General features: G+C 37.9%; 1 protein-coding gene across 1 annotated transcript in view; it reads right to left on the reverse strand.

Annotated features, from left to right (window-relative positions):
- Nucleotides 1-24,679, reverse strand: part of b4galnt4b (beta-1,4-N-acetyl-galactosaminyl transferase 4b) — a 101,812-nt gene that overhangs the window by 51,975 nt on the left and 25,158 nt on the right. Inside the window, exons 3-4 of the mRNA XM_053616540.1 lie at nt 18,373-18,479; nt 3,417-3,425 (exon numbers count right to left, since the gene is read on the reverse strand). Of these exons, the coding sequence (XP_053472515.1) occupies nt 3,417-3,425; nt 18,373-18,479 (116 nt within the window). The remainder of the gene's footprint in view (nt 1-3,416; nt 3,426-18,372; nt 18,480-24,679) is intronic.

Here is a 24,679-nt window from a genome sequence, read left to right on the forward strand (position 1 = left end):
TGTGTGTGTGAGTACAGAGAGTGTGGGTGAGAAAGAGTGAAGCATGACAATCATGTAATGTTTATAACTGTAACGCTGGAGCCCAGAATCTGTCTCTGATAACGACACACAAATGAGACAGCTGGCACTAAAATGACAAACCACTGAAGATGGACATGAGCCCGAATTATGATGGCAAAATTCACCTCGCTTATAACTCACCTGATAACAGGGTGCGAGAAATGATAAGTGCATTAAAAAAATCCCTGGCAGCTTCTAGACACATCACGACATAATTCTAGCCAGGATTATACCTAAATTATAGCCTATAACATTCCTCCAATCATCTGCATCGCTTCTGTGACATGATTTTTTGGCATTTTTTTCCCCCAGACTATTTCTAACACAAACCTCTCAAACATCTCTAATGATGTCAACGAGTGCTATTCGTAGCACATAAGATTCTTACGACGTGACAACAATCCTTCTGAGCTCCATAAAATAATGAGGCCATGCCCAAAAAAACTTCTCCGGTCCAATTAAGCCATGTGCCATGACCCTTGTCTCACTGACGATGCTAGAGGCTTCAGAACCTCGGCTAAAGGTGTCTAAATGATTGGCCTCACTGGTGCTTGGCCTGCGTGTTCCTGCTATCTACTGCTGTCAGAGTGTGTGATGTTATTGACCCCGGTGTTAGGCAGAGTGCAGGACTCATAAATAAATGAGCACTGGATTCCCTCTGCCTCCATCAGCATCAGTCGACAATGCAGGAATGATAACCAGCTCCTGGCACCCAGCAACCGCTGGAGACATGTGACAGGAATATGGGCAAGGTTAATGAATTCCACCTTGTTAGATTAGCAGGGCATGGAGCAGAGAGGAGCAAGACGAGTGGTGCAGGACAAGGGGTCGAATGGTGGTTGGAGATAAAGTATAAAGAGGCAAGTAGGAGTCAGCAGTAAAGACTGCGTTTCTCTCTCTGGAAGCAGTAAACAAAGGCATGTCAGACTCTGTTATGTAATAACTTTTGATGTTTCTTATTGGAAAGTCAGGCTCAGGATCTGCTAGAATCTGTGCAACAAATTTGTGCAAACTTTCACAAGCAAAACAAGTTACCTTAGAATATTTCTCTCGAAGGCATTCATGATTTTTAATAGATTTTGCTGAAGCCTCCCTGTCTTGAATCGCATACAGTATTTTCAGTGCAAGTGGAAAAAGTCAGCAAGATTTAAGCCGCATTACAGTCTAAAAGAAACTGTCAGAGTAGCCAAATCCTTCAAAAACACCTTTCCCATTGGGCAGCATTTTTATCGAAAAAGGGAACCACACTCAATGTCCTTCAATAGAGCCACTGAAGTGACATGGTGGTTATTTTTAATAAGCCATGGCCACAAATTAATACATGGAGTCCATGAATGAATATTTTGAGGCCACGATCTAAGTATCTCATGGCAACTAATTGTATAAATTGAGCCCACAACTTAATATCCTGTGGGAACGTCATACATAATACATGGCTTCCAGTTTTTGGCAGGAACGGGCGAAAAAGTGACACAGGCTAATAGCATATAAATGGAATATGCATGACTCCAGGATGTATTAATGCATCATTGAAAGATTTAAGTGTAAGATTATAAATCATCTCCATGCTTATGTTCCTGTGGCCACAATGAGGTAATTCAACTGACATCTCATTTTATAATTTCAATAATTGGCACGAGTATTTCATGGACACAGAATAGATTCTGAGAAACGCAACTCGTGGCCTTAATATATTAATTTGTGTCTACAAGGACAATTTCTTGTTATTACTGTCATTTTATTTTGTCAGTTTTTTTTGTGGCTGTTTGCCAGAATGCAGTTGTACTGACTTCTAATGGGTTTTTCAGGGACATCTGACATATTGTTTGCTATATTTATGCTGAATGAAAGGCTGTTCTCATTATGCTATTTTTCAGAGCTTTTGCACTAAACACTAAAGAGAAGGGGATGTAAAACAACACAATTAATAAAATGTAAAACTAAGATAATGGTTGTAAAATAATAATATGGCTGTATCCAGAAGCATAATAAAAATCTGTCAAGTAGTAAGTAATGCCATTTCTCCATTTTTCTCAACTTGGTCACCTGCCAATTTCTACCCACCAGCCAGCTCTCCTCTATCACACAACAGCTACTAACCGGGGAGGGTGGAGGCTAACACCTGCTTCCTCAGAGACACATGAAGACAGCCACCTCGTCTTTTTGAACTGCTGTGTCACAGGACGAAAATAAAGATATCTGCCCTCTTCCGCATACATGAGCTCACAGAAGCCCAGGATTGATTAGTGTCACTGTGATTAACATGGGAGAGAGCGTTTTGCTCCCCTGGCTTATAGCCACATCATTGGGATTCCAACTCGTTATCTCAAGGTTGTTATTGATTTTTATGCAATATACTGTATATACTGTATATAAAGTTATGTGAACGCTTTAAACTCATTTTGCAAGAGATCCAAACAATTGCTCTTATATAACAGGTCAAAGCAGCTGCACTATTCTCAGGTTAAAAATAAGGTGCATTCATTCAACAAACCTGAATGAATAATAATAATAATAATAATAATAATAATAATAATAATATTTTTTTTTTACAAAAATGTTTAGCCTCTTTCTGAATCTGTTTGCTTTGTACATTACTGTGCATTTCCTGTTTGCTACAATAACAATATAACAAATGGATTTACTAAGGATAATTGAAGTCTCGGTAGGGTAAACACAGATGCTCACCGAGGCTTAACCCGCAGATTTTGGATATTTAATGTAATTGCTTTTCGTTTAATAGCCTAGAGTTCTCCCCCCAGAAGTCTCCATAACTCATCATTACTTCTTAGTGCTTTCAGCTGGAAAACTGTTACACTGTGGGGGATGCAAATGGAAAGCTTGCTTGAATGTAAAATTGATATTCACACTATTTATAGTACACAGTATTGCTGAAGGATTTCTTGGGGAAAATCTATTTTAAAAAATGTGAAGGTTAAATGATATTAACAACAGTTTAGGCAAATGTTTGGAAAAAATAATTTAACGGCAAAACCATTTATCCTGTAAGGGGTGTATCTCATAAACTATGAAAACATGGACAGTTTTCAAATGACATCAAATGAATAAAAAAAGAAAAACATAATGTTCTTATGTATTATTTATTCTGATTTATATTGCAAAAAATCGAAAAAGTGATGAGACAGTAAAAGAAAATGTCGTGTAAAGCAACTCAAAGATATATAAATGAACAATCTATAAATAAATCCAGCATGGATGCTTAGTTTGCAGCTTTCTGGTAGATGGGGACTCCGTTCTCCACTCAGCATTAATGTTATTCTTCATTCTCTTTTAATTGCCCTCTCTTCCCCCGTACAGTGTACAGTGCAAGCTCATTGAAACCGGACACATGGAACCCCGTGCCCCTTAGATTTTGTTTGTTTGTTTGTTTTCTGCACCACTCTGCGTAAAGTATGTGTGAAAATCCCAGGAGATCAGCAGTTTCTGAAATATTCATACCTGCCCATCTGCACCAACAAACATACTACTGCTTCTGAAATCACATTTTCCCCCATTCTAACCTGTATCTGCATGATTTTATGCATTATGCTGCTGACTGGATAATTAAATGAATAAGCAGGGGTATAGGTCTTTCTGTTTAACTTATTTTTGTGTAATACGAAAACAATTGGGGCGCACGGTGGCTTAATGGTTAACACGTTCGCCTCACACGTCCAGGGTTGGGGGTTCGAGTTCCACTGCTGCCCTGTGTGTGCTGCGTGTGTTTCCTCGTGGTTCTCCGGTTTACTCCCCCAGTCTAAAGACATGCATTATAAATGGTCTGCACTTATATAGTGCTTTTATACAAAGCGCTTTACACTGTGTCTCATTCACACACTCACACACCAGTGGTAGCAGAGCTGCCATGCAAGGCGCTAACTTGCCATCGGGAGCAACTTGGGGTTCAGTATCTTGCCCAAGGACACTTCGGCATGTGGAGTCATGTGGGCCGGGAATCAAGCCAGATAAGTGGAATAGACAATGGATGGATGGATGAAAATAATTGTGTGAGATGTAACCATTTAAAATCCATGCAAATCCCCCCACATGCCAATGCGTGTACACACACATACACACACACACAAAAAATCTTGAAACTCAACCCTAATCCCAGTATTTCAACTTAATCACACTATTCGTGTGTAACTTTTCTTTTCTTTTTTTTTTTCTTTAGTAAAATGTTTATTACTAGCCACTTTGTAAGGATTTAACGTCAGGATCCAACAGATATCTATTATTACAGTATCATTCGATAAATCTCAATTATACAACAGTTCGTTCCGGGCCACTAATCTGATTGGTCGAGTGGCGTTCTAAGAGTGCAAATATTTCCTATCACTGCATGTTTGGGAAGTTTCCCTCTGTGTATCACTCCACACGTCTCTGTTCGCCATGTAAAATTCCACTTCCTCATTCGAAACAGTTACTACAGTAGTGTTCTGTTCATCAGCAGACATAGCAAACCATACTTTCCAGGAATATGGCTTTTGACTTAAAATATGAAAGCTCCATCATCTGAAGATGAACAGGAAAAAGAGACACCAGTTTTACCGGAAATGACTTTAACGGGAATGTACAAATTAACGTGAGCTAGCTAGCCAGGTAGCTCATGTGCTATAAAGTGAGTGTGCTTCTCCGCATTCTTGCACATGCGATTTTGCTTAAATAACTTTCAGGTGACAATCAATGCTGGGGAAAAAAAAACATATAAAAGGGAAACATGCTGTTTTCTTTTTAAATACTTGAGCAATTTGGACTGATTTGGATTTCGCTACCTGATATTACATGGACTTGAAGCTGTGTGTGTGTGTGTGTGTGTGTGTGTGTGTGTGTTAATTGTTTAGAGGAAAAACAGCCTCACAACAAAGAGGGTGTCCATTATGACTAAATATGCACATTATACATGCTTGATTTCACAGATTTGTCCCTAATTTGCTGCTGTCACAAGAACAACTTCCTTTAGTCTTGTCAATGAAGCATGAGGTATTCGTCTGACATTTTAATTAAGAATACATATATACATGATCTCTCCTCAAAGTCATCTGTGCCTGGAAGTTGTACTCAACTCATCTCATCGCAGCTCACCTCAACTAAATGTCCTTCAGAACTTTCTCTTGCTCATGCTGAGCTCAAAAGTATTCTTTTAAGTCATGTCTGGAGACCGCTAAAAGCTGTCAGAAGTCTCTTTCCCTCAGAAGTGGAGAACTTGTACAAAGTCTTTACACACACCAATGAAAGGCCAGTCCACTAATACACATGGCCAGATGGATGTGAGTGGAGAATCGAGCTTTCTGGAGTTTTGCTCCCCTGGGTCTCTTCAAACAAACACACTCATCTTAACTTCCCATGTACACATTGTAAAGCATTGCCTGTCTTAAAATACATCAAGAGCTTGAGTGATCTTAGGTCAACCCTTCCAAGGCCAGTAGCAGAAAAATACACACACTCACAGCACTATTGCTTTCAAAACTTGTTTAAAAGAAAGATGATAAGGAATCTTAAATATGTGCATGTATAATTTGGAAAGACAAGAACATGTAAATATTAAACAGTGGATGAGCTATAGAACATGCATTAAGATACCTAAATACATTACTTACATGCAAGGTTTCTCTTTGTAATGCTCTATTTTAATTTTAACCTTAACTCACTGATTTTTCGACGACACACTATACAAGAAATTACTTTGATGTCTCAGTTTCATATCCTTCTGACTAATATGCAAGAAATTGCCGGAGGAGCCATGTAATAGAACTGTATTAAGTGTAATGGTGTATTGGCTACTATCAGAGGTTCATCTTCTGAATCACTGCTTCTGCTTAAGTTCCATATACATTCATTATAATGAAAAAAAAATGTTTAACCCTTTCAAACCTACCTTAAAAACAGAATGTCCTGTCTTCATGCTTGCTTTGTATGATCATGCCATGACTTTGACAGTCACATAAAGTATTATATTGTACAAAATATCACCAGATTCAGCAAAACCTCCTCATAGCATGTAATGAAAGAAAATATTTGTCTATTTGTCGTGTCTAAATCATCATCAAAAATAGAGAATAAAAAGTAGTCTGCGTACAAAATCCCCATGGCCAGTCATTATTTATTGGGCTATATATTATAATTATATGCATAGCCCAACTGTGTTTATTTCAAGCATTTATTTCGAGATAAAAGCAAAATTTTCTGCTAATAGAACAATTTCAAGCTGCTCACCTGCATGAACATGCCATAGGCCTGCTGCAGGGAGGCATGAGGACTGCAGATGTGGCCAGAGCAATAAACTGCCATGTCTGTAATGTAAGATGCTTAAGACAGTGCTACAGGGAGACAGGAAGGACAGATGATCGTCCTTGCAGTGGAAAATTATATGTAACCTTGTGTCCCCCCCAGACGTGATCGTGAACGTGCAAATGCCTTGGTGGAAGAGTGGAGTAACATCTCACAGCAAGAACTGACAAATCTGGTTTAGTACATGAGGATGAGATGCATTGTCGTATTTAAAGCAACTGGTGGACACCAGATACTGACTGTTACTTTTGATATCGACCCCTGTTTTGTTCAGGGACTCATTATTCCATTTCTGTTCATCAAAGTGTGTGAAACTTGTTCAGTTTAAGTCTCAGTTGTTGAATGTTTTTATGTTAACACAAATATTTACACATGTTAAGAAATTTAGAAATAAACGCAGTTAAATGTGAGCAAACACAACACAGGTTTACAAAAAAAATCTTTGTTAAATATAGGTGTGCAACAATTATTGGCACCCCCATGAATTCATATGAGAAAAATATATTTGAAGTATATTCCCATTGATATTTTACTTTTTTTTTTAGTACACCTGGGTGATTAGGAACAGGTAAATGTTCAACCATAACTTCCTGTTTCACAAAATGGGAAATGGCTATAAGAAAATAGCACAAGCATAGAAAATGCCCAATTCCACCATCAGGACAATAATTAAGAAGTTCCAGTCAACTGGAAATGTTATGAATCAACCTGGAATTGGACGGGTATCTATATTGTCTCAATGCACTGTGAAGAGGATGATTCGAGTGGCCAAAAAATCTCCAGGGATCACAGCTGGAGAATTGCAGAAGTTAGTTGTGTCGTGGGGACAGAAAGTCTCCAAAACTACAATCCAAAGTCACCTACATCACCACAAGTTGTTTCAAGAAAAAAGCCCCTACTCTCATCCAAAAACAATCTAAAGCATCTTCAGTTTGCCAGACACTACTGGAACTTCAGACGGGATTGTGTTCTATGGTCAGATGAAACCAAAATAGAGGTGGCTTTGGCATTAAAGACCAGAGGTGATTTTGGTGCACACAGAGAGGTAGCCATATGGAAAAGTACCTCATGCCCACGGTTAAATATGGTGGTGGCTCTTTAATGTTTTGGGGCTGTTTTGCTGCCAGAGGACCTGGATATTTTGTTAGGATATATGACATCATGGAATCCATCAAATATCAACAGATATTAAATGAAAACCCGACTGCCTCTGCCAGAAAGCTTAAAATTTGTCATGGTTGGATCTTCCAGCAGGACAATGATCCAAAACATACATCAAAATCAAGACAAAAATGGTTTACTGACCACAAATTCAAGGTCCTGGAGCTTCTGGACAGATTCTGTATGGAGGAACGGTCTCAGATCCCTTGCCATGTATTCTCCAACCTCATCAGGCATTATAGGAGAAGACTCAGAGCTGTTATCTTGGGCAAAGGGAGGTAGCACAAAGTATTGACTAAAAGGGTGCCAATAATTGTTGCACACCTATATTTAACAAAGTTTTTTTTTTTTTTAAATAAACTTGTGTTTTGTTTGCAATTGTTTGATATCCATCAGAGCAGAATATTTTTATGAATTTTTTTTAACAAAAGATCAAAAGGTTAAACAACAAAGACAAGTCTTTCTAGGATACTGTATATATTTTTGCATGGTTAAATAACTCAAAAATTACTGAAATACTGAAGAATCCATGATGCTTTAAAGCAATGGTTCTCAAACTGGGGTCCAGGGTCCCCCAGGGTTCTTCAATTTAAAATAAAACTTTGTTACAGTAGTGAAAAATCACAATTCAAAACTAGTTATTAGCCTGTTCACTTGAATTGAATGAGTTTTACCCAAAGCCTTAAAAAACGAAAAGAAAAGAAAGTCAAAGTCAATAAATAATGTCTTAATGTGTTCTGTTGGAGGAAAGTTCAGGAATATAAAGCTTTATTTCACTAAATATTATAGTGCACATTTAAATAATGAGCAAATGATGGGGAATTGATTTTACAGTTAAGTGGGTCCCTGGCTTGCTTGTTTCCCAGGAAAAAACTGAATAGAATAAGAAAAATGTATCTACCTTTTCCCTTGCATGAACATTTTGGGCTAGTTATAAGTCTTTTTGCATGTTTTTTTTTTGGTTTTACTGAGGTAGGAAATTTTGTTGAAACCTGGCAACCCTTCCCACAAGATTTGTGTGACTTTTTCAGCTTTGTCCTGCAGGATCCCAGTCCTGATGCACACAATTAGTTTAATTAGTTCAATCTGAATAATGTTTTCACATCCCTATTGCATGCATGTGTGTTAATCAGGAAATATCGCACAAGCAAGAGTACAGTAATGTATACTGAATATCAGCACGGCTTTGATTTGGTCATAGGTAATCACAGCTCTAGTTACTCCAGTGGCGGAAACAGATCCCGAAGAAGTCACACTCACTTTATAGCACGCTGACTAGCTCACTAGCTAGCTCAGATTGACTTGTACATTCCCATTAAAGGTGCTTCTGGTAAAATTTGTGTCCCTTCTTTCTTTTCATCTTCAACTGATGAGCTTTCATATTTTAAGCCCAAAGTTATATTCCTGTAAAGTATTGTTTTCCATGTCCGCTGATGTCACTAAAACTAATGTAGTACCTGTTTTGAACTAGGAAGTGGTAGTTTACATGGCGAACACAGACGAGCGGAGCATAACACACAGTGAAACGTCTCAGTGCGGTTATAGGAAACATAGGCACTCTTGGAACGCCACTCAACCAGTCAAATTAATGGTCCGGAACTAACTGTTGTATAATAAACTAATGTATGCAGCATGACTTCACCTGTTCACCTGTTTTCCCTCTTCAGTATTTGAGCACATATAGTGTATATGACAAAGTACATTCCAATAACATATCCAGTACACTACCTCTCTTACGTTCCCATCAACCAACCAAAAAATGATTCCTCATAATCCACATCCAGGTCTAATTTGTGACCCCAACTAACAAAACTATCTCTAGATTTAATCCAATATTTCAATATTTATTTCCAATATTTCAATAGATTTCACTCTCCAGTATCAGTCTGAATAAAGACACTCCAGCTCAAACATGAGTTTGAGAGATGTTTAATTTCACAGCTCCAGGGAATCTCTGAAAGCTTTAGAAGGCTGTATTTTCCACAAAAGTGTCCAGTAAGCAGTGTTGCATTGAATTGTAACCCCTCATATGACCAATGGTTTCATGCTGAGCACAACAGACAAGCAATATAAAAACCAGTATAACGACTCTCGCAGGATTGCAGAAATCAATTTAAATTTTTACTCAGGTGAACCACAATGTTTTGAAAGTGTTTATCTCCAACCCCCCCCATTTCCAAAACAATGTGACCAAGAAGTGCATATAAGTACAAATTTATTATAGAATATAAATGTCTATGGGCATAGTAAATAAACTGAATTCTGTTCAATACCTATTTTCAGGGTTTTTTTTTTTTTTAAATTATGAGTAAAAAAGCAACCCGAACAAGACTGCGGTGTAGCCAATGAGAGTGAGGTGTAGTGAGAGTGGGATTAATGGACAGGAAGAAAATCAATCACTGGAACAGGATAAAATCAATGGGACTCAATGGGAACAACATGCCTATGTCCATTCTACATCAGAGTGCAGTATATTATCAAATACAAGCAGAAAACAGGCCACAATAGAACCCCTAACTCACCTCCCAGCCCCCCTACACACACACATACAGACACACACACACACACACACACACACACACACACACTAAACCCTTCATACTTCATGCTGCTCTTATTAGACTGCTCTAATACCTCGCAATCTGCTGTTTTAAAGGAAAGTGCTAGTTGGAGACACATGTTTCATTTACTCTAAGTCAGTGGATCTTCTGCTCCACATTTCCGTACTGCCAGAATCAGAAACTCTGTTTAGATAATTACTAAAATCATAGTTTCCCTTCTCTCTGCCTCTGACTACCTTTACATTTAAATTGACCTCTGGGTTAATAAACACTCAGATTTGCTTGCTGCTGCACTGTGAATCAGTTAAAACACATATTATACTAAACTGATTACTTAAAATTAGTAAAAGCACATACGGTGGCCTCCACTAATATTGGCACCCTTGGTAAATATGAACAAAGAAGGCTGTGAAAAATTGTCTTTATTGTTTAACCTTTTGATCTGTTGTACAAAGAATTCACAAAAATACTCTGCTCTCATGGATATCATATAATTGAGAACACAACACAGGTTTATCCCCCAAAAAAGTCCCCTGACATGAAACTGTAAAGTCCTGTTCACACCGGGACATTTTTTTGCCGCATTTTTTTGTGTTCACACCCACTGAATGTAATTCCCTCCATGACAGTAGATGGTGCTTATTGAAAAGCAGAAACACCCCGGTACACAAGGTGGCGCTGAACAACTTTCCGTTTCTGACAACCGCTCATCACTGAGAAGAAGACAGCAGGTTTGCAAAAAGCCGTTCACACATGTTTTTGCGAACTGGCTAATAGAAATGGATGTAATGTAGGGTAATGTAAGGTATTTGGTGATTTGGCCATTGCAACAAATACTTCTTTAAAGCTAAACAAAAGATCAAAAGGTTAAACAATAAAGACATTTACCAAGGGTTCCAATATTAATGGAGGGCGCTGTACATTTACACCTGTAGAAATTTGCCATGCAGCAGGGATACACATAAAAATCCGCCTTCAGGCTTGTCTTTACACAGCATCCCAAATGGCTTTCTATTCGCCACAGATAATAACTACGTAAAGTATAATATAAGGGTTCAGTAGACTCTATGTAGTAGACTTGATGTAGTGGTTCAATAGAACACGGTCTGAGATTCAGCCACAGGAAATAAGTAACTTCGAACAGAGGTTTAACTATTTCCATGTAATTTTGACAGAAAGATAGTTGGGATTCTGGGTAAAGAATATAAAATTGTAATGAAGATGGAGGATTTTACATGGTTCTCAGGTAGGCTATACTAACCCTCATGCTCTGGCAGGAGGTTGAAGTGTTCCTAACATTGTAGTGTTTTTGGTATTAACAAAACAAGAAACAAAAAAAAAGTACCAGTTTTGGTCTTTTTGAGCTACTGCTTCGAAATTTTACTTTTTTCTACTTCCAGCTATTAACATTTATAGGACTAGTATTTATAGGACCCCTTGACCATACACTGACTTCCTTGAATTTCTTTAATGAATTTTTATCTAATCTCTTTTTTCTACTGACAAAGTGATAATCATATTCAGTATTCATGTGGAAAATGACAATGACCCTTTATGTATAGTATTTGAGTCCATTCTGGGCTCTGTTGGTGTTACTCAAAATGTCTTATGAGTATATATAACTATGAGTATAACTGAGTTAACATTACGGTTTCGTTTCCAGTTAAAGGTTAAATATCACCACGGCTTAAATGAATAGGAAAACATTTATGTGGATGGTCATCCACAATAGAGAAAACTGTGACAAAGTCTATCCAAGAAAGTGCTTCTACATCCAATTTTAAACCTTGGTTATAGTCCAGCCCTTCTTATGTTGTACAAATGGGCAGAGCCAGGCTTCTAGAATGATTGGGTCTATTTTCACCTAAAAAGTACCCTTAACAAAACAAATACTCATATATGTGGTAAGATGGCAGCACAGTTCTAGCATCATTCTCAATCTCAGAAGTTATATTAGCCTTCTTAAGCCCATTTTACACCAAAAACAAGCATTCAATCCTGTGCTTGCTCTGGTTTATGACATATAATATGCAAATATCTCTATATAAAATGTGGCAGTCAGATTATTGTAAACATACAGTACATACAGTATAACTGTATAAGATCACATAAGATTTTTTTTTTTATTCCTATGCTCTGGCAATTAAAACTTTCATAAAGGTTGAATTTTAACTGACGCCAGAGCACTTAGAGGCTAAAATACATCTCATTTGCTGTGTAGAACAGGCATACATTACTGAATATCACACTATTATTGTGTTTTGTAGTGTAGTTTTCTAGCTGGAAACAATGGCAGAAATAGAATTCAACTGAAAAAAAAACAAAAGCTTTGTGTGCCTCATGCTACATGCTTCACACAACACGTTCGTTCCATCTGGGCCACAAGAACATGGGAGCACAATAGATGTGGTGCTGCTGCTGTGCTTGTGCTACACTGTGTGACAAGACTGCATGTGGTACAAAATGGGCTTTTCATTGCTTCTGTTCATTTAAAAATAAGAAGGAAAATACTTCTTATTACTAAATGTATCATGCATGTATCAATATGACATTGATCTAGTAGAAAATGATTTACTATATAGCACATTCATCATCATCATCATCATCATCTTCAGTGAGTGCTTTATCCTGGTCAGGGTTGCATCGGATCCAGAGCTGATCTCAGGTACAATGCGAGGTGGGAGGAAACTGGAAAACCAGGAATCCTGGATAGAGCCAGGATAGTACCAAGCTAGAACCAGGGACCTTGCAGTTAGCAGCTGCTTTACCTAACAGAGCAATTTCTTTTCATATTTCAATGACAATATTTATGAAATCCACATAATACAAGTAAAAGAAGACTTTTGCTGAAACCAAGAAAATCAGACCAAAATGAACAAAAATCAAGTATTGAGCAAGTACAAAAAATAACTGTTCAAATAAACTGTCTCCTTACCTTACCCTGATTCACAACACTAAGCTCATAATAATGTTTTATAATTTGAGCTGTCGGGTCCGATTTCACAGGAAACACAGAAAAAAAAATTCACAGGCAAAAATTTGACATCATATGCCTAGCCTTTGACATCACCACACCTTTGCGTGGTTATGTCACATCCGTAAACAGAAAGAAGGAGACCCAGCTACTACAGATGTGTCCTTTAGGAATGCATGTTTTTTCATGCGGTATCACACGATTCGTCACGCGATTCAGCCGAGACGTTTTCACACCTTCCTTTTCACACATCCAACATGTAGGTCGGCTGGTCAGGTAGAGCTGAACCCTCATAGAGCAACTGTTCAGTGGGGATAAAGACGTCATGGTGGGAAAAAAAAAGTAATAATAATTACTTGAGTAAGAGTAATAAATTATACGATGATAAGACTACTCAAGTTACTACTTACTTTGGATCTGAATCTGATTAAAATCAAGGAAAATCCTGAATTTCACACTGTGTGGGTGTGTTTTGTGCATGTGTGTGTGTTGACACGCTCGCTTCTTCCCCCTCTCCAGGACGCTAAAACGTGAGCGGTTGGTGTGTCCGACCACTGCAGCGCATCACGAGGCTCAAAACATTTGATCTACGTCTGTAAGTCTCAGTTAGTGCTGAAACACGTAATTTATCCAATTTATTCATCCTGGTCAGAGTTGCAGCAGCCAGCTATACTAAACAATAAGTATGCAAAATATGTATGCTTTTTTAAAAGTTCTACACAAATTAAGTATGGACACAAAGTTTATATGCATACTTGAAAAATAAGTATGCATACTAGAATTTTAAGTATGCATGCTAAAATTTAAATATACATACTTAAAAATAAGTTTGCAAAATAAATATACTCGCAAAATCCAGTATGTTTTTATTTCAGAACATTTGATCTATGTCTGTAAGTCTCAGGGGTAAAAGTAATATTTAGGACATGGGGAAGCTCTACTTCTTTCATGGCTGCAGGAGGAATTGTGAAACTCTGCAAAAGTGACCATAATTCAGCACGGAACCAGAAACCCTTGGAACATGAACTCATTACACTAAGCATTATGCCATCTAACCCCTGCAGCAGGTCCAAGCTAAAGTTTAACTAGCTTACCATATGGATTAGTTAACTAAGCAACATTTACCTAATTTATTGATACACAGAAGTCTTTAAGCAAAGAAATGTGAAAGTACAAATAACTACAAATATGTACAAATACTAAACAATAAGTATGCTAAATATGTATGCTTTTTAAAAAAAAAAAGTTGTACACAAATTAAGTATGGACACAAATTGTATATGTAAAAAATAAGTATACATACTAAAATTTTAGAGGTGGGAGAAAACTAGAAAACCTGTAGGAAATCCACACAGGCCCAGGAGGAACCATGAAACACTACAGAAGTGATCACAGTTCAGTATTGAACCTGCAACCCTTGGAGCATGAAGTATAAACACTACCCATTATGCCAACTTACCACTACAGTCATTCATCAAGACTTAGGTTTTTACTATTCCTTATAGGTCAGTTTGAGCATCTGAATCAGTGCTGAAACACTTAATTCATCCAATTTATTCATTATGGTCAGAGTTGCAGGAATCAGCTAAAGTTTAACAAGCTTACCCTATGGATTAATTTACTAAGCAACGTTGACCTAATTTACTAATATATAGAAGTCTTTAAGCAAAGAAATATTAAAGTAGAAATCAGTAAAAATATTTGCAAATACTAAACAATAAGTATGCAAAATATGTATGCTTTTTTAAAACCACAAATTAAGTATGGATGCAAAGTTTATATGCATACTTGAAAAATAAGTATGCATACTAGAATTTTAAGTATGCATACTTATTTTTCAAGTATGCATGCCAAAATTTAAATATACATACTTAAAAATAAGTTTGCAAAAAAATTACTGTATATTGCATGTGTGAGTGCTGAGGATGGTGGAGTGTTTGTAGCTTGTCCTTACAACAGTTGCTTAGAAGTTCAGCTTGTCATGTAGATGGCTGCTTTTAATCTGGATAGTTCTAAATGCAATCACCACTGACATCTGGGGAATCAGCTGTTGTCAAAACCAAGAAACCCCAAACTACAGAGAGCCTGCAGTCAAAAAGGGAAAGTGACTGAGCCTGTGCTAAAACGAGAATAAATATCGGCATGGCTTTTGACAGGTGGAAAAAACTCTGAGATCTGAAAAGATTGAATACTGATGCAGAGATGGCTTTTTTCTGCTGAACAGGTAAGACAAAAAAACCTCCGCAAGTAACTTGCTGTTTTATGTTTCAAACAGAGATGACGATAGAGAGGCAAAACTTCAGTACTGCCGCTTTAATGTCTATGCCTTTTAAAATATATTTTAGCTGAATAAAACCTATGAATTAGTCTCTATAACACTTCACACACTTTATTAATTAAAACATATTTCCAGGGTAAAGTCCATTATTTAAACAACCCAGGAAAAATGGGCAAGTGTAAAGATCTGAGTTACTTTGACAAGGGCCAAATCGTGATGGCTAGACGACTTTGATAGAGCAGCTCCTAAACGCCAGGTCTTGTTGGGTGTTCCCTGTATTCAGTGGTTAGTACCTACCAAAAGTGGACCAAGGAAGGACAACCGGTGAACTGGCATCAGGGTCATGGGGCCCAAAGCTCATTTATGTGCATGGGGAGTGAAGCCTTGCTTGTCTGGTCCGATCCCACAGAAGAACTACTGAAGCACAAGTTGCTGAAAAAGATCATGCTGGCTATGACAGAAAGGTGAGAATGGCACCAGGATGCACTATGGGAAGAAGACAAGCCGGTGGAGGAAGTGTGATGCTCTGGGCAATGCTCTGCTGGGAAACCTTGGGTCCTGGAATTCATGTGCACATTACTTTGACACACATACCACCTACCTAAACATTGTTTCAGACCAAGTACACCCCTCCATGACAACAGTATTCCCTAAAGGCAGGGGCCTCTTTTAGAAAGATAATGCACCCTGCCACACTGCAAATATTGTTCAGGAACGGTTTGAGGAACATGACAAAGAGTTAAAGTTGTTGACCTGGCCTCCAAATTCCCCAGATCTTAATCCCATCGAGCATCTATGGGATGTGCTGGACAAACAATTCTAATCCCTGGTGGCCCCACCTCGAAACGTACAGGATCTGCTATTAATGTCTTGGTGCCAAATACCACAGCACATCTTCAGAGGTCTTGTGGAGTCCATGCCTTGATGGATCAGAGCTGTTTTAGCAGTACAAGGGGACCTTAATGTTATGGCTGATCTGTGTATATAATCTGCATAAACATTGTCTTCATCAGATGCTGATTCAAAAATGTTTGTACAAGTCGTATTGTTGCTTGGTGAAGCATGCAGGAAGAGAATGTGAGCTATGAGGCAAAAGATCATTTAGGATCATGGCATATGTCCTGGCGAAAAGCATTTCTATGGACGCAGCTGTCACGCTGAGCTGAAAAAAGGTGACACAATTTACTGCCTCAGTGTCCACATAGAGTTAAAGAAAGGGCTGACTAATAATTTATCCTGGGTTCATAAACACCCTGACATGATAAAAACTCTTTCCAGTACTGGCACTGATTCATGTGAGTATTATTCTACCTAAATCATGTAGAACTTCATCCATCGCACAAAAGCGCTGCATGAACTACAGTTAAATAAATGTGTTTGATAATTCATGGCTAAAACAACTGGCCATTTAGTCCCACAGTACATACAAAGCATTCTAATTCTCTTTCCAAATGAGTCATATCATCTCAAACAGACTTATTAAGACAGCATTTACATTAGTCTGCACGGTACAAGATGCAGACAAATCAATTGAAGTAAACAGACCTTGGGAATGGAAGAGTGTCTGGAATACAAAGACACACAAAGCTCCATCCATTAATGCATTAGTGAGTGATGTGACTGTTGTCCTGAATGATAAAGTGCAATGTTTCTATTAAGTCTGCTACACCCTTGGACCCCCATGGAGAGTGACATTATCCAGATATGAGATGACCTTTATACTGACCTGAAGTTACAATGAATGAAATGATATTTAAAAGGATATGAAAGTGAAGCGGTCTGGTTGGCTAGACATATAATCAGAAAGAAACGTTTAAAGGACACATAAGTTTAGCAATTATATTTGCTTAGACGCTTTCAGAGTTGTTGAGCTCAGCATTTAGCCTTTCATCTGCCATGCACAGGTCCATGAAATAAAGTGAAGTGAGGAGACATGGAGTAGAGTTAAGTGGAGTCAAAATGTAAGGTATGAACAATAATGAGGCAAATGCATAAATATTCTACTGAAATAGATACATTTCTATTAAGCAGCTAACTTTTACCAGCAACCTAGCACAGCATTGCAAAGCATAACTAGTTAGAAGGTTTTCACAATAGTTACACTGGGCATATACTAAACACTGGCTGGTTAACCTCACTTTGTGTTTAGGGTTTTTTTTTAAATCTCAAATCCTGTATCCCTAAATTTCTAAATGTATGTTTTTAAAGGCAAATCTTACCCATAGCAAGTTCACAACAAAGATAAAACACTAGAAAAATGGTGTGTATATAATTCAAATATATAAAATTCATATTCAAGTACCTTTGTCAGTTTTGAAGCTCCATATGTTTTGGGTGCATTCATTTGCACACATACACTTTCCATTCAGTAAATCAAAGTAAACCCATCTGTCCATCCGTCCATCCATCCATCCATCTATTTTCTGTACCACTTATACTACACAGGGTCACAGGGAACCTGGAGACTATCCTATGGAACTCGGGGCACAAGGTGGGTGACACCCTGGACGGGGTGCCAACCCATCGCAGGGCACAATCGCATACCCATTCACACACTACAGACAAATTTAGACATGCCAATCAGCCTACAACACGTGTCTGTGGACTGGGGAGGAAACTGGAGTACCTGAAGGAATCCCCCGAAGCACATGGAGATGATGCAAACTCTTTGCACACAGGGCGGAGGCAGGAATCAAACCCCCAACCCTGGAGGTGCGAAGCAATCATGCTAACCCCTAAGCCTCCGTGCCTTGCATCAGGGTAAATCATCAAGGTAAATTTGTGGAAAATTAACCTTTCTGCATTTGTCAGCTCCTTTAAGAGCTCCAAGCATGGATTGTCCTCACTTGTGAATTGGATAAAAGACTTCCAAATCAATAAATGGAAATGGAAACATCAGTCTAGTCTGCTGGAGTATAAAGAAATCCCTGGATGCACTTAGAGTGGTTGATACAATGAAAAGGAAACCCAAGTGTGAGAATAAACAAGCAAATATGAGCATTAGAATCCAGTAAAGCATTAAACAGCATAAAAAGAGCATAACTCACGTGTTTTGTCTCATCTGCGCTGTCACTGGAGTCTTCTGGGTGACTTGAGGAAGAATGAGGCAGCTTTTTCTGGCCAGAACCCAAGCCTTCTGTTTGCCTCTCCATATCTTTTAAAATAAACATAATTACCATAATCAATGTAAAAAAAAAAATCTTTTCTTTCTAAGTCAACAAGAAATCCACTTAACCTTTTGACCCAGGAAAAAGAAAAAATGTACCACTACTTTAGCAATGGTTATTGCACAGTTCTCAAGTAAAAGGTTTCACACTAACATGGGATTAGTAAGCCCAGTCCTCATTTTATTTTGAAAAGTGTTTTTCATTATAACAATATGCATACTGTAAATAATAATTCCAATAGAAGCAAGAGTGTTTATGAATATTTAGATTGGCCACACTACATCAAATTTAATATAATATAGCTCATATATCACCATATAGCCATTTAGGAAATATCTCAAGATCTATTATTTCATTTTAATTTCACATAAGTGTATAGATGTGACTGCAGTGCCAAAGGATATAAAATGTGGAGTAGAGAGGGGGAAAAACGTTGGATTCCTTATCCAACATTGGTCAAACTGGTGTCAGTCCACCTTGACTAATCTGTTCATTCTCACAGAAGTTCTGTGTGACAAGCCTGAGAGCTGATAAGCTTTTTGAGGAAGGACACACACAGACCAGTGTGTTATGAGTCAGGAGATGTGCTGGAGTCAAGAATTATCACCACAAACCTCCCAGGTTTGGATGAAAATACAGAGGAAGGTAGAGAGTAGATATCATCAGATAATGTTCTAAAGGTCAGGTGAAATTAAATGAAAGAAAGGACCCAGGAGCAAAGAAGGATGCTATAGGAGGGAGAAGAGTGGAACGGGACAGTAGGAGAAGTCTGAACGCATCAACGGCAAACGCATCAAAGTCAGCTTGAGGAATTGAGTCAAAAGGCTAGCACATCATAGGACAAGGTTAACACATTATCTTTCAAGGTGCAGGGTGCCCATCCCATTGCATCTGGCACTCGTGTACATGCCAGCTGCCAGATGGAAAAGGGATAAATGCCTTCTGTTTTCCCAAAATGCCTCCCATTTTAAACACAGTGTGGAGGCAGGTTTTAGTGAGCGTCAATGGGGGATATATGAGACAGATGGAGAAATGTCAGTTTGGATCTGTGGAGCTGCCCGAGAGAGATAAAACAATGAATGAACTTCAGCTTAGACTTTATCTTATTTCTGACAGAAAGATGAACGGTTGTAACATTAACATTCATCCTCTAACCTGGATATTTTAACATTTGTTTTGGAAGCAAACCATATAATACTAGTTATATATAGTATGTGAATGTTGTTCTATGAACCAGGTATACCGTAAAACCTTCGGATACACCCACCCTTGTCCAAGAGTACATGCATACTGAGATTTTCCAAGGTCACCTAGTGACATATGATGCAGTATATGCAATAAATACCACCATTATACAGCAATGGTTCCCTAGACACTTCTCACCAAGCCACAGCAGGTTGTGGACTGCAAGAAAATCTTTTGGTTATCCAGGGCAAAAAGAGGTCTATGTACAAAATACTCCCAGGAGTATGTAAAGATGAGTGTCATCATGCAATAATGACAAGTGACAAGCTAAATTCAGTGCATTAATGCTGACAAGGCAAATCCAACTTGAGACTAATGCACACTCTCGAGCCTTGTAGTGTTCTATGAATAATGCAGATTATTCATATGATTCAATTTATATATATATATATATATATATATATATATATATATATATATATATAACAATTACATTCACCAAGGCTTTGGAGGACATGATACCTGTAACTCTGACTGTGGTGACAAGCTGCTAAGCAGATAGCACTATATAGTGATCAGGTAGTCCGACATACACACAGGTAAAAAGAAGGAAATGACTGCTGTATAATGCCAGTATTTATTACAAATACAGTCACATGTTGCAAGATGCTGGAAGATGTCAGCATAAGTATGTACGCTTACAAAGTGGTATTCTACACTGCTTCTGGTAGCTAGGTTTATATAAAATGTCAAATTGATACTGCAGTATCATATGTTAGAATTTATTGGAATACATATGCAAAGATCCTCATAAATCCTCAATGATTCCCCCCAGTTACAAAGTTTTTCTGTGCTGTGTAAAGAAGATGCAACCTGTTAAATTGAAATTCACTTCTAATAGCAGCATAAGAAAACTTGCTGGGGCAAAAAAACTGTATGTGACAATATAATAAATTACATCCATTATACTCTAACAATAAATGTCATAGGAGGAGAAAATGTTATACTCAAGCTGTTCTTGTAGTTTGATATACAGTATGAAGTTTTATACAACATTCCAACACTATCAATACAATAATTCTGGTTAATAACTGGTTTTGCGGTGTTCATGCATGATTAGACACATTAATACTGTATATTCATCAGTGGTGTGATGTACCTTGATGATGTTACTCTAGCGCACAGTAATCATCCCCAAATCCTGATGCCTGATAAAATATAGACTAGGGTTGCACGGTATACCAGTACTACGGTAGTATTGCGATACTAAAGCTCCAAAATATTGCCAATGCCACTGTATTTTTTAAACGGTAGTATCGTCAATAGGGTACGTAAGTAATGTTGTATGCGTGGCAGTTAATACTATTTTCACTATTATTTTATACTATCTCACTGCTTTTGCAGAATACACAAAGGTTAGTGACACTTCATTTAACCTAAATTATTTACCATAATCTTTAAAGATTTATTGTTTGCTAGTAAGCGAGTTAACGTTAAGCTAACTGCTATGTGTAAATACTAAAATTAGCCGAAGTCAGCTAACATTATGCTAACTGCTGTGTGTAAATACTAAAATTAGCTGTGTTTGCTAGTAAGTGAAGTAACGTTATGCTAAGCGCTGTGTGTAAATACGAAAGTTAGCCAAGTTTGATAGTAAGTGAGCTAACGTTTTGCTAAGCGCTGTGTGTAAATACTAAAATTAGCCGTGTTTGCTAGTAAGTGAGTTAACGTTATGCTAAGCACTGTGTGTAAATACTAAAATTAGCCGTGTTTGCTAGTAAGTGAGCTAAGATTCCCAATTTTATTCTTTTTTTTTTTTTGACATTCCAAATTATTTCTTCTTATACTCTCAGGACAATTTCTATTTGCATGATTTCACTGCTCTAAGGAACAATAAATGACATATGTGGCACATTGAACTAGTTGCTTGCCAATTGTATGATTATTCTTGAATTTTTCATATAGGCTGTTATTCATTCTCGTTAATAAAGTATTCAGGGGAAAATTCAGTTTGCCTGTTTTCATTTATATCTATGCATTTCTGTAAATTTGGTTCATTTTGTAGATTTGAATTATGAATTAGCACAATATTGCATAGTATAGTGATACTAATTGGTATCATGATACTTCAGCTGGTATAGTATTGTATGATATGTTTATGGTATCGTGACAACCCTACTACAGACTGAGACATACTCTGACTCTCTAATTAGATCCCTGATTACTGGTTGAAACGCATCCTAGGACTCAAATAACTAGCAAATACAGTAACTAGCAAACTAGCTTGCCATGCTTTTAAGTTAAACATATACTAGTTACTGTTAATGTATTCAACAAGCTTGGCACACTTTTTAGTTAAATAATGTTAGTTGCTACTTTTTTAGCCTAATTATTTAGGTACCCAGGTAACTGAAACAAAGGACTGGGCAAACATATTGAAACTTTTACTTGTCCAGTGTCTACTCTGTATTTCATATTTAGTGAATAGTTTTTCAAATGCCACTGCCTGTCAATTAAATAATCAAATATTCTGATTTGCAGATTGTGGTAGTCTTTATCATACATTAGTAATAAGCTGAGGTTAAGAGAAGATAATTATTTGTTCATGTGTGGGACCTGCAGATAAGCACAGCTCTGAACCAGACCTTAGCCTGCTGAATTCAAAAAGTTAAAGTAGCAAAAACATTCAAAGGATCTTCTACAGACCCAGCAAGGCTGACAACACAATCACTCCTAACCGCTTTATCAATAAAGCCCCACACTGGCAAATACACTGAGTTAATATAAGGCTACACGACCGATCAGAAGTCATGCAACGTCAAATTATGTCTCTTGTTAATGAAACCTATTCTACTCCAGTCAATACCATGTCGATTTTGGTGCCAGCTCAGAGAACTGTATCTCTGTCAGGTTCCCCGATAACACTCCACTGGGCTCTTTCATCTCTTTTCACTCGATAGAATCAAACGATGCATTTTGTATGTAACTGGGTCACAGTTTTCAAAAATTCACCACCACAGAAATGAATTAGAATATTTAAAGGTACAGGCCTTATACAAATTTAAACTAGAGGTTCGTAAAATTTCACTTCCTGCTCTGGGAAAACTAAAAGAAAGTTTGATGCTTCCTATAGCAACGGAATTCTGTAAATCATAGAAGGAGGCATCTCTTAATGCAAACTGCATTGTGGCTATTGTGATTTTTTTATTTTTTTATTGCTTTGGATTCTGTCATGAAATTGTCTTGGTCTTTATAGCAGATTTGCCTTGAGGTCAGTACATGCTACCTGCATCCATGGGGAAAATCTCCTGAAAAATCTCCTTCTTTACTGCAAGACTAAACGTCTCTTTCATTGAAATAGTGGGGTGCAAGTGAGGTGCTGATTACATTTGTACATTCAGTACAAATGCTGATTACATTTGTACATTCATGAACATAGCCAGTATATCTTGCATTTTTTAAATAAACAAATAATTGCAGTAAGATAGATATTCTGTATAAATGAGTCTTTATTGGTCACATATACATATGCACAGTGAAATTCTTTTCTTTGCATACTCCAGCATGTCAGGAAGCTGGGGTCAGAGTGCAGGGTCAGCCCTGATACAGCACCCCTGGAGCAGAGAGGGTTAAGCCTTGCTCAAGGGCCCAACAGTGGCAGCTTGGCAGTGCTGGGGCTTGAACCCCTGACCTTCCGACCAGTAAACCAGAGCCTTAACCGTCAAGCCACCACTGCCCCATGTAGCAAATATGACAATGCAAACCTACATGAGATCAGTACATTCCTATGAAATTTAGTATACTAAGCAGTCACTGATATGACCAACTAACATAAGTTATTACATCCTGAATGATACACTAATGAAATTTCAGAATTCCAAAAGTAAGACAAGGAACCCAGACAGCTAGTAGTTCGACGAATATTGGCGCATATTTCAAATTTGCATGAGCCTCATGTCCCTGAGGCTTGAGCCATGGTCAGTCTATACATTGTGGCTCTTTCGTTCACTCCTCAGCGCACCGGAGCATTGAAATGCAGCGCATTGACACAACTGATGGCCCATTTGTAAGGACAGATGGCCGAGATAGAAGGCTTCATTTGTCAGTCCGAGGGAAAATATCACCACCATCTCACATGCAGGGACAGAGCAAAAGTGACAGAGATTTCCAGTTCCAGAGTTTCGACCTTGAAGATAAGACACACTTTTAGATCATGAAGCATGTAGCCATCTGCCCCTTTGTCTGTTTATATTAGTATATCTGTCCATACGTCCTAAGCTGCCTTTGAGGTATAATTACTGAAATTGAGCTTTCTTGGTTCAGGTACCAACATGCATTTAAGTACCTCAAATCGAAATGTTCAAATTAGTGTAATGGAGACAACTAGTGCATAGAAAACAGACACTATTTCAGTTTCTAAAATAGATATACTATGCATGCATACACACTAAATCTTCCTTCTTTTCCAGCACAGCAGGATTTCACAGTGGTGGCACAGAAGCAATCAGTGGAACTGGGTGTTTTCATGCTTTCATGCCTGTCACGCCTGGAAATCAATTCAAATATATGCAGAGAAAACATATAAGGTATTCCCCATAAATCAAACAGAAATTTAAGAAACCAATTAAAACTAGTACATATACCAATCAGCCATAACATCAGCCGCCACCACCTGCTTAATATGGTGTAAATGCTCCTTGAGCCTTCAAAACAGCTCTGGAGGCCAAATCAACACCTTGTACTCTTTGTCACGTTCCTCAAACCATTCCTGAACAATAATTTGCAGTGTGGCAGGGCGCATTATCCTGCTGAATGAGACCACTGTCATTAGGGAATACCGTTGGCATGGTGTACAACAATATTTAGGTAGATGGTATGTGTCAAAATAACATCCTCATGAGTGACACAAGGTTTCCCAGCAGAACATTGCCCAGAGCATTACACTGCCTCTGCCGGCTTGCCTTCTTCCCATAGTGCATCCTGGTGCCATCTCTTCCCCAGG

The sequence above is a fragment of the Ictalurus furcatus genome, chromosome 27 (genome assembly GCF_023375685.1).
Source record: "Ictalurus furcatus strain D&B chromosome 27, Billie_1.0, whole genome shotgun sequence".
Classification (NCBI taxonomy): domain Eukaryota; kingdom Metazoa; phylum Chordata; class Actinopteri; order Siluriformes; family Ictaluridae; genus Ictalurus; species Ictalurus furcatus.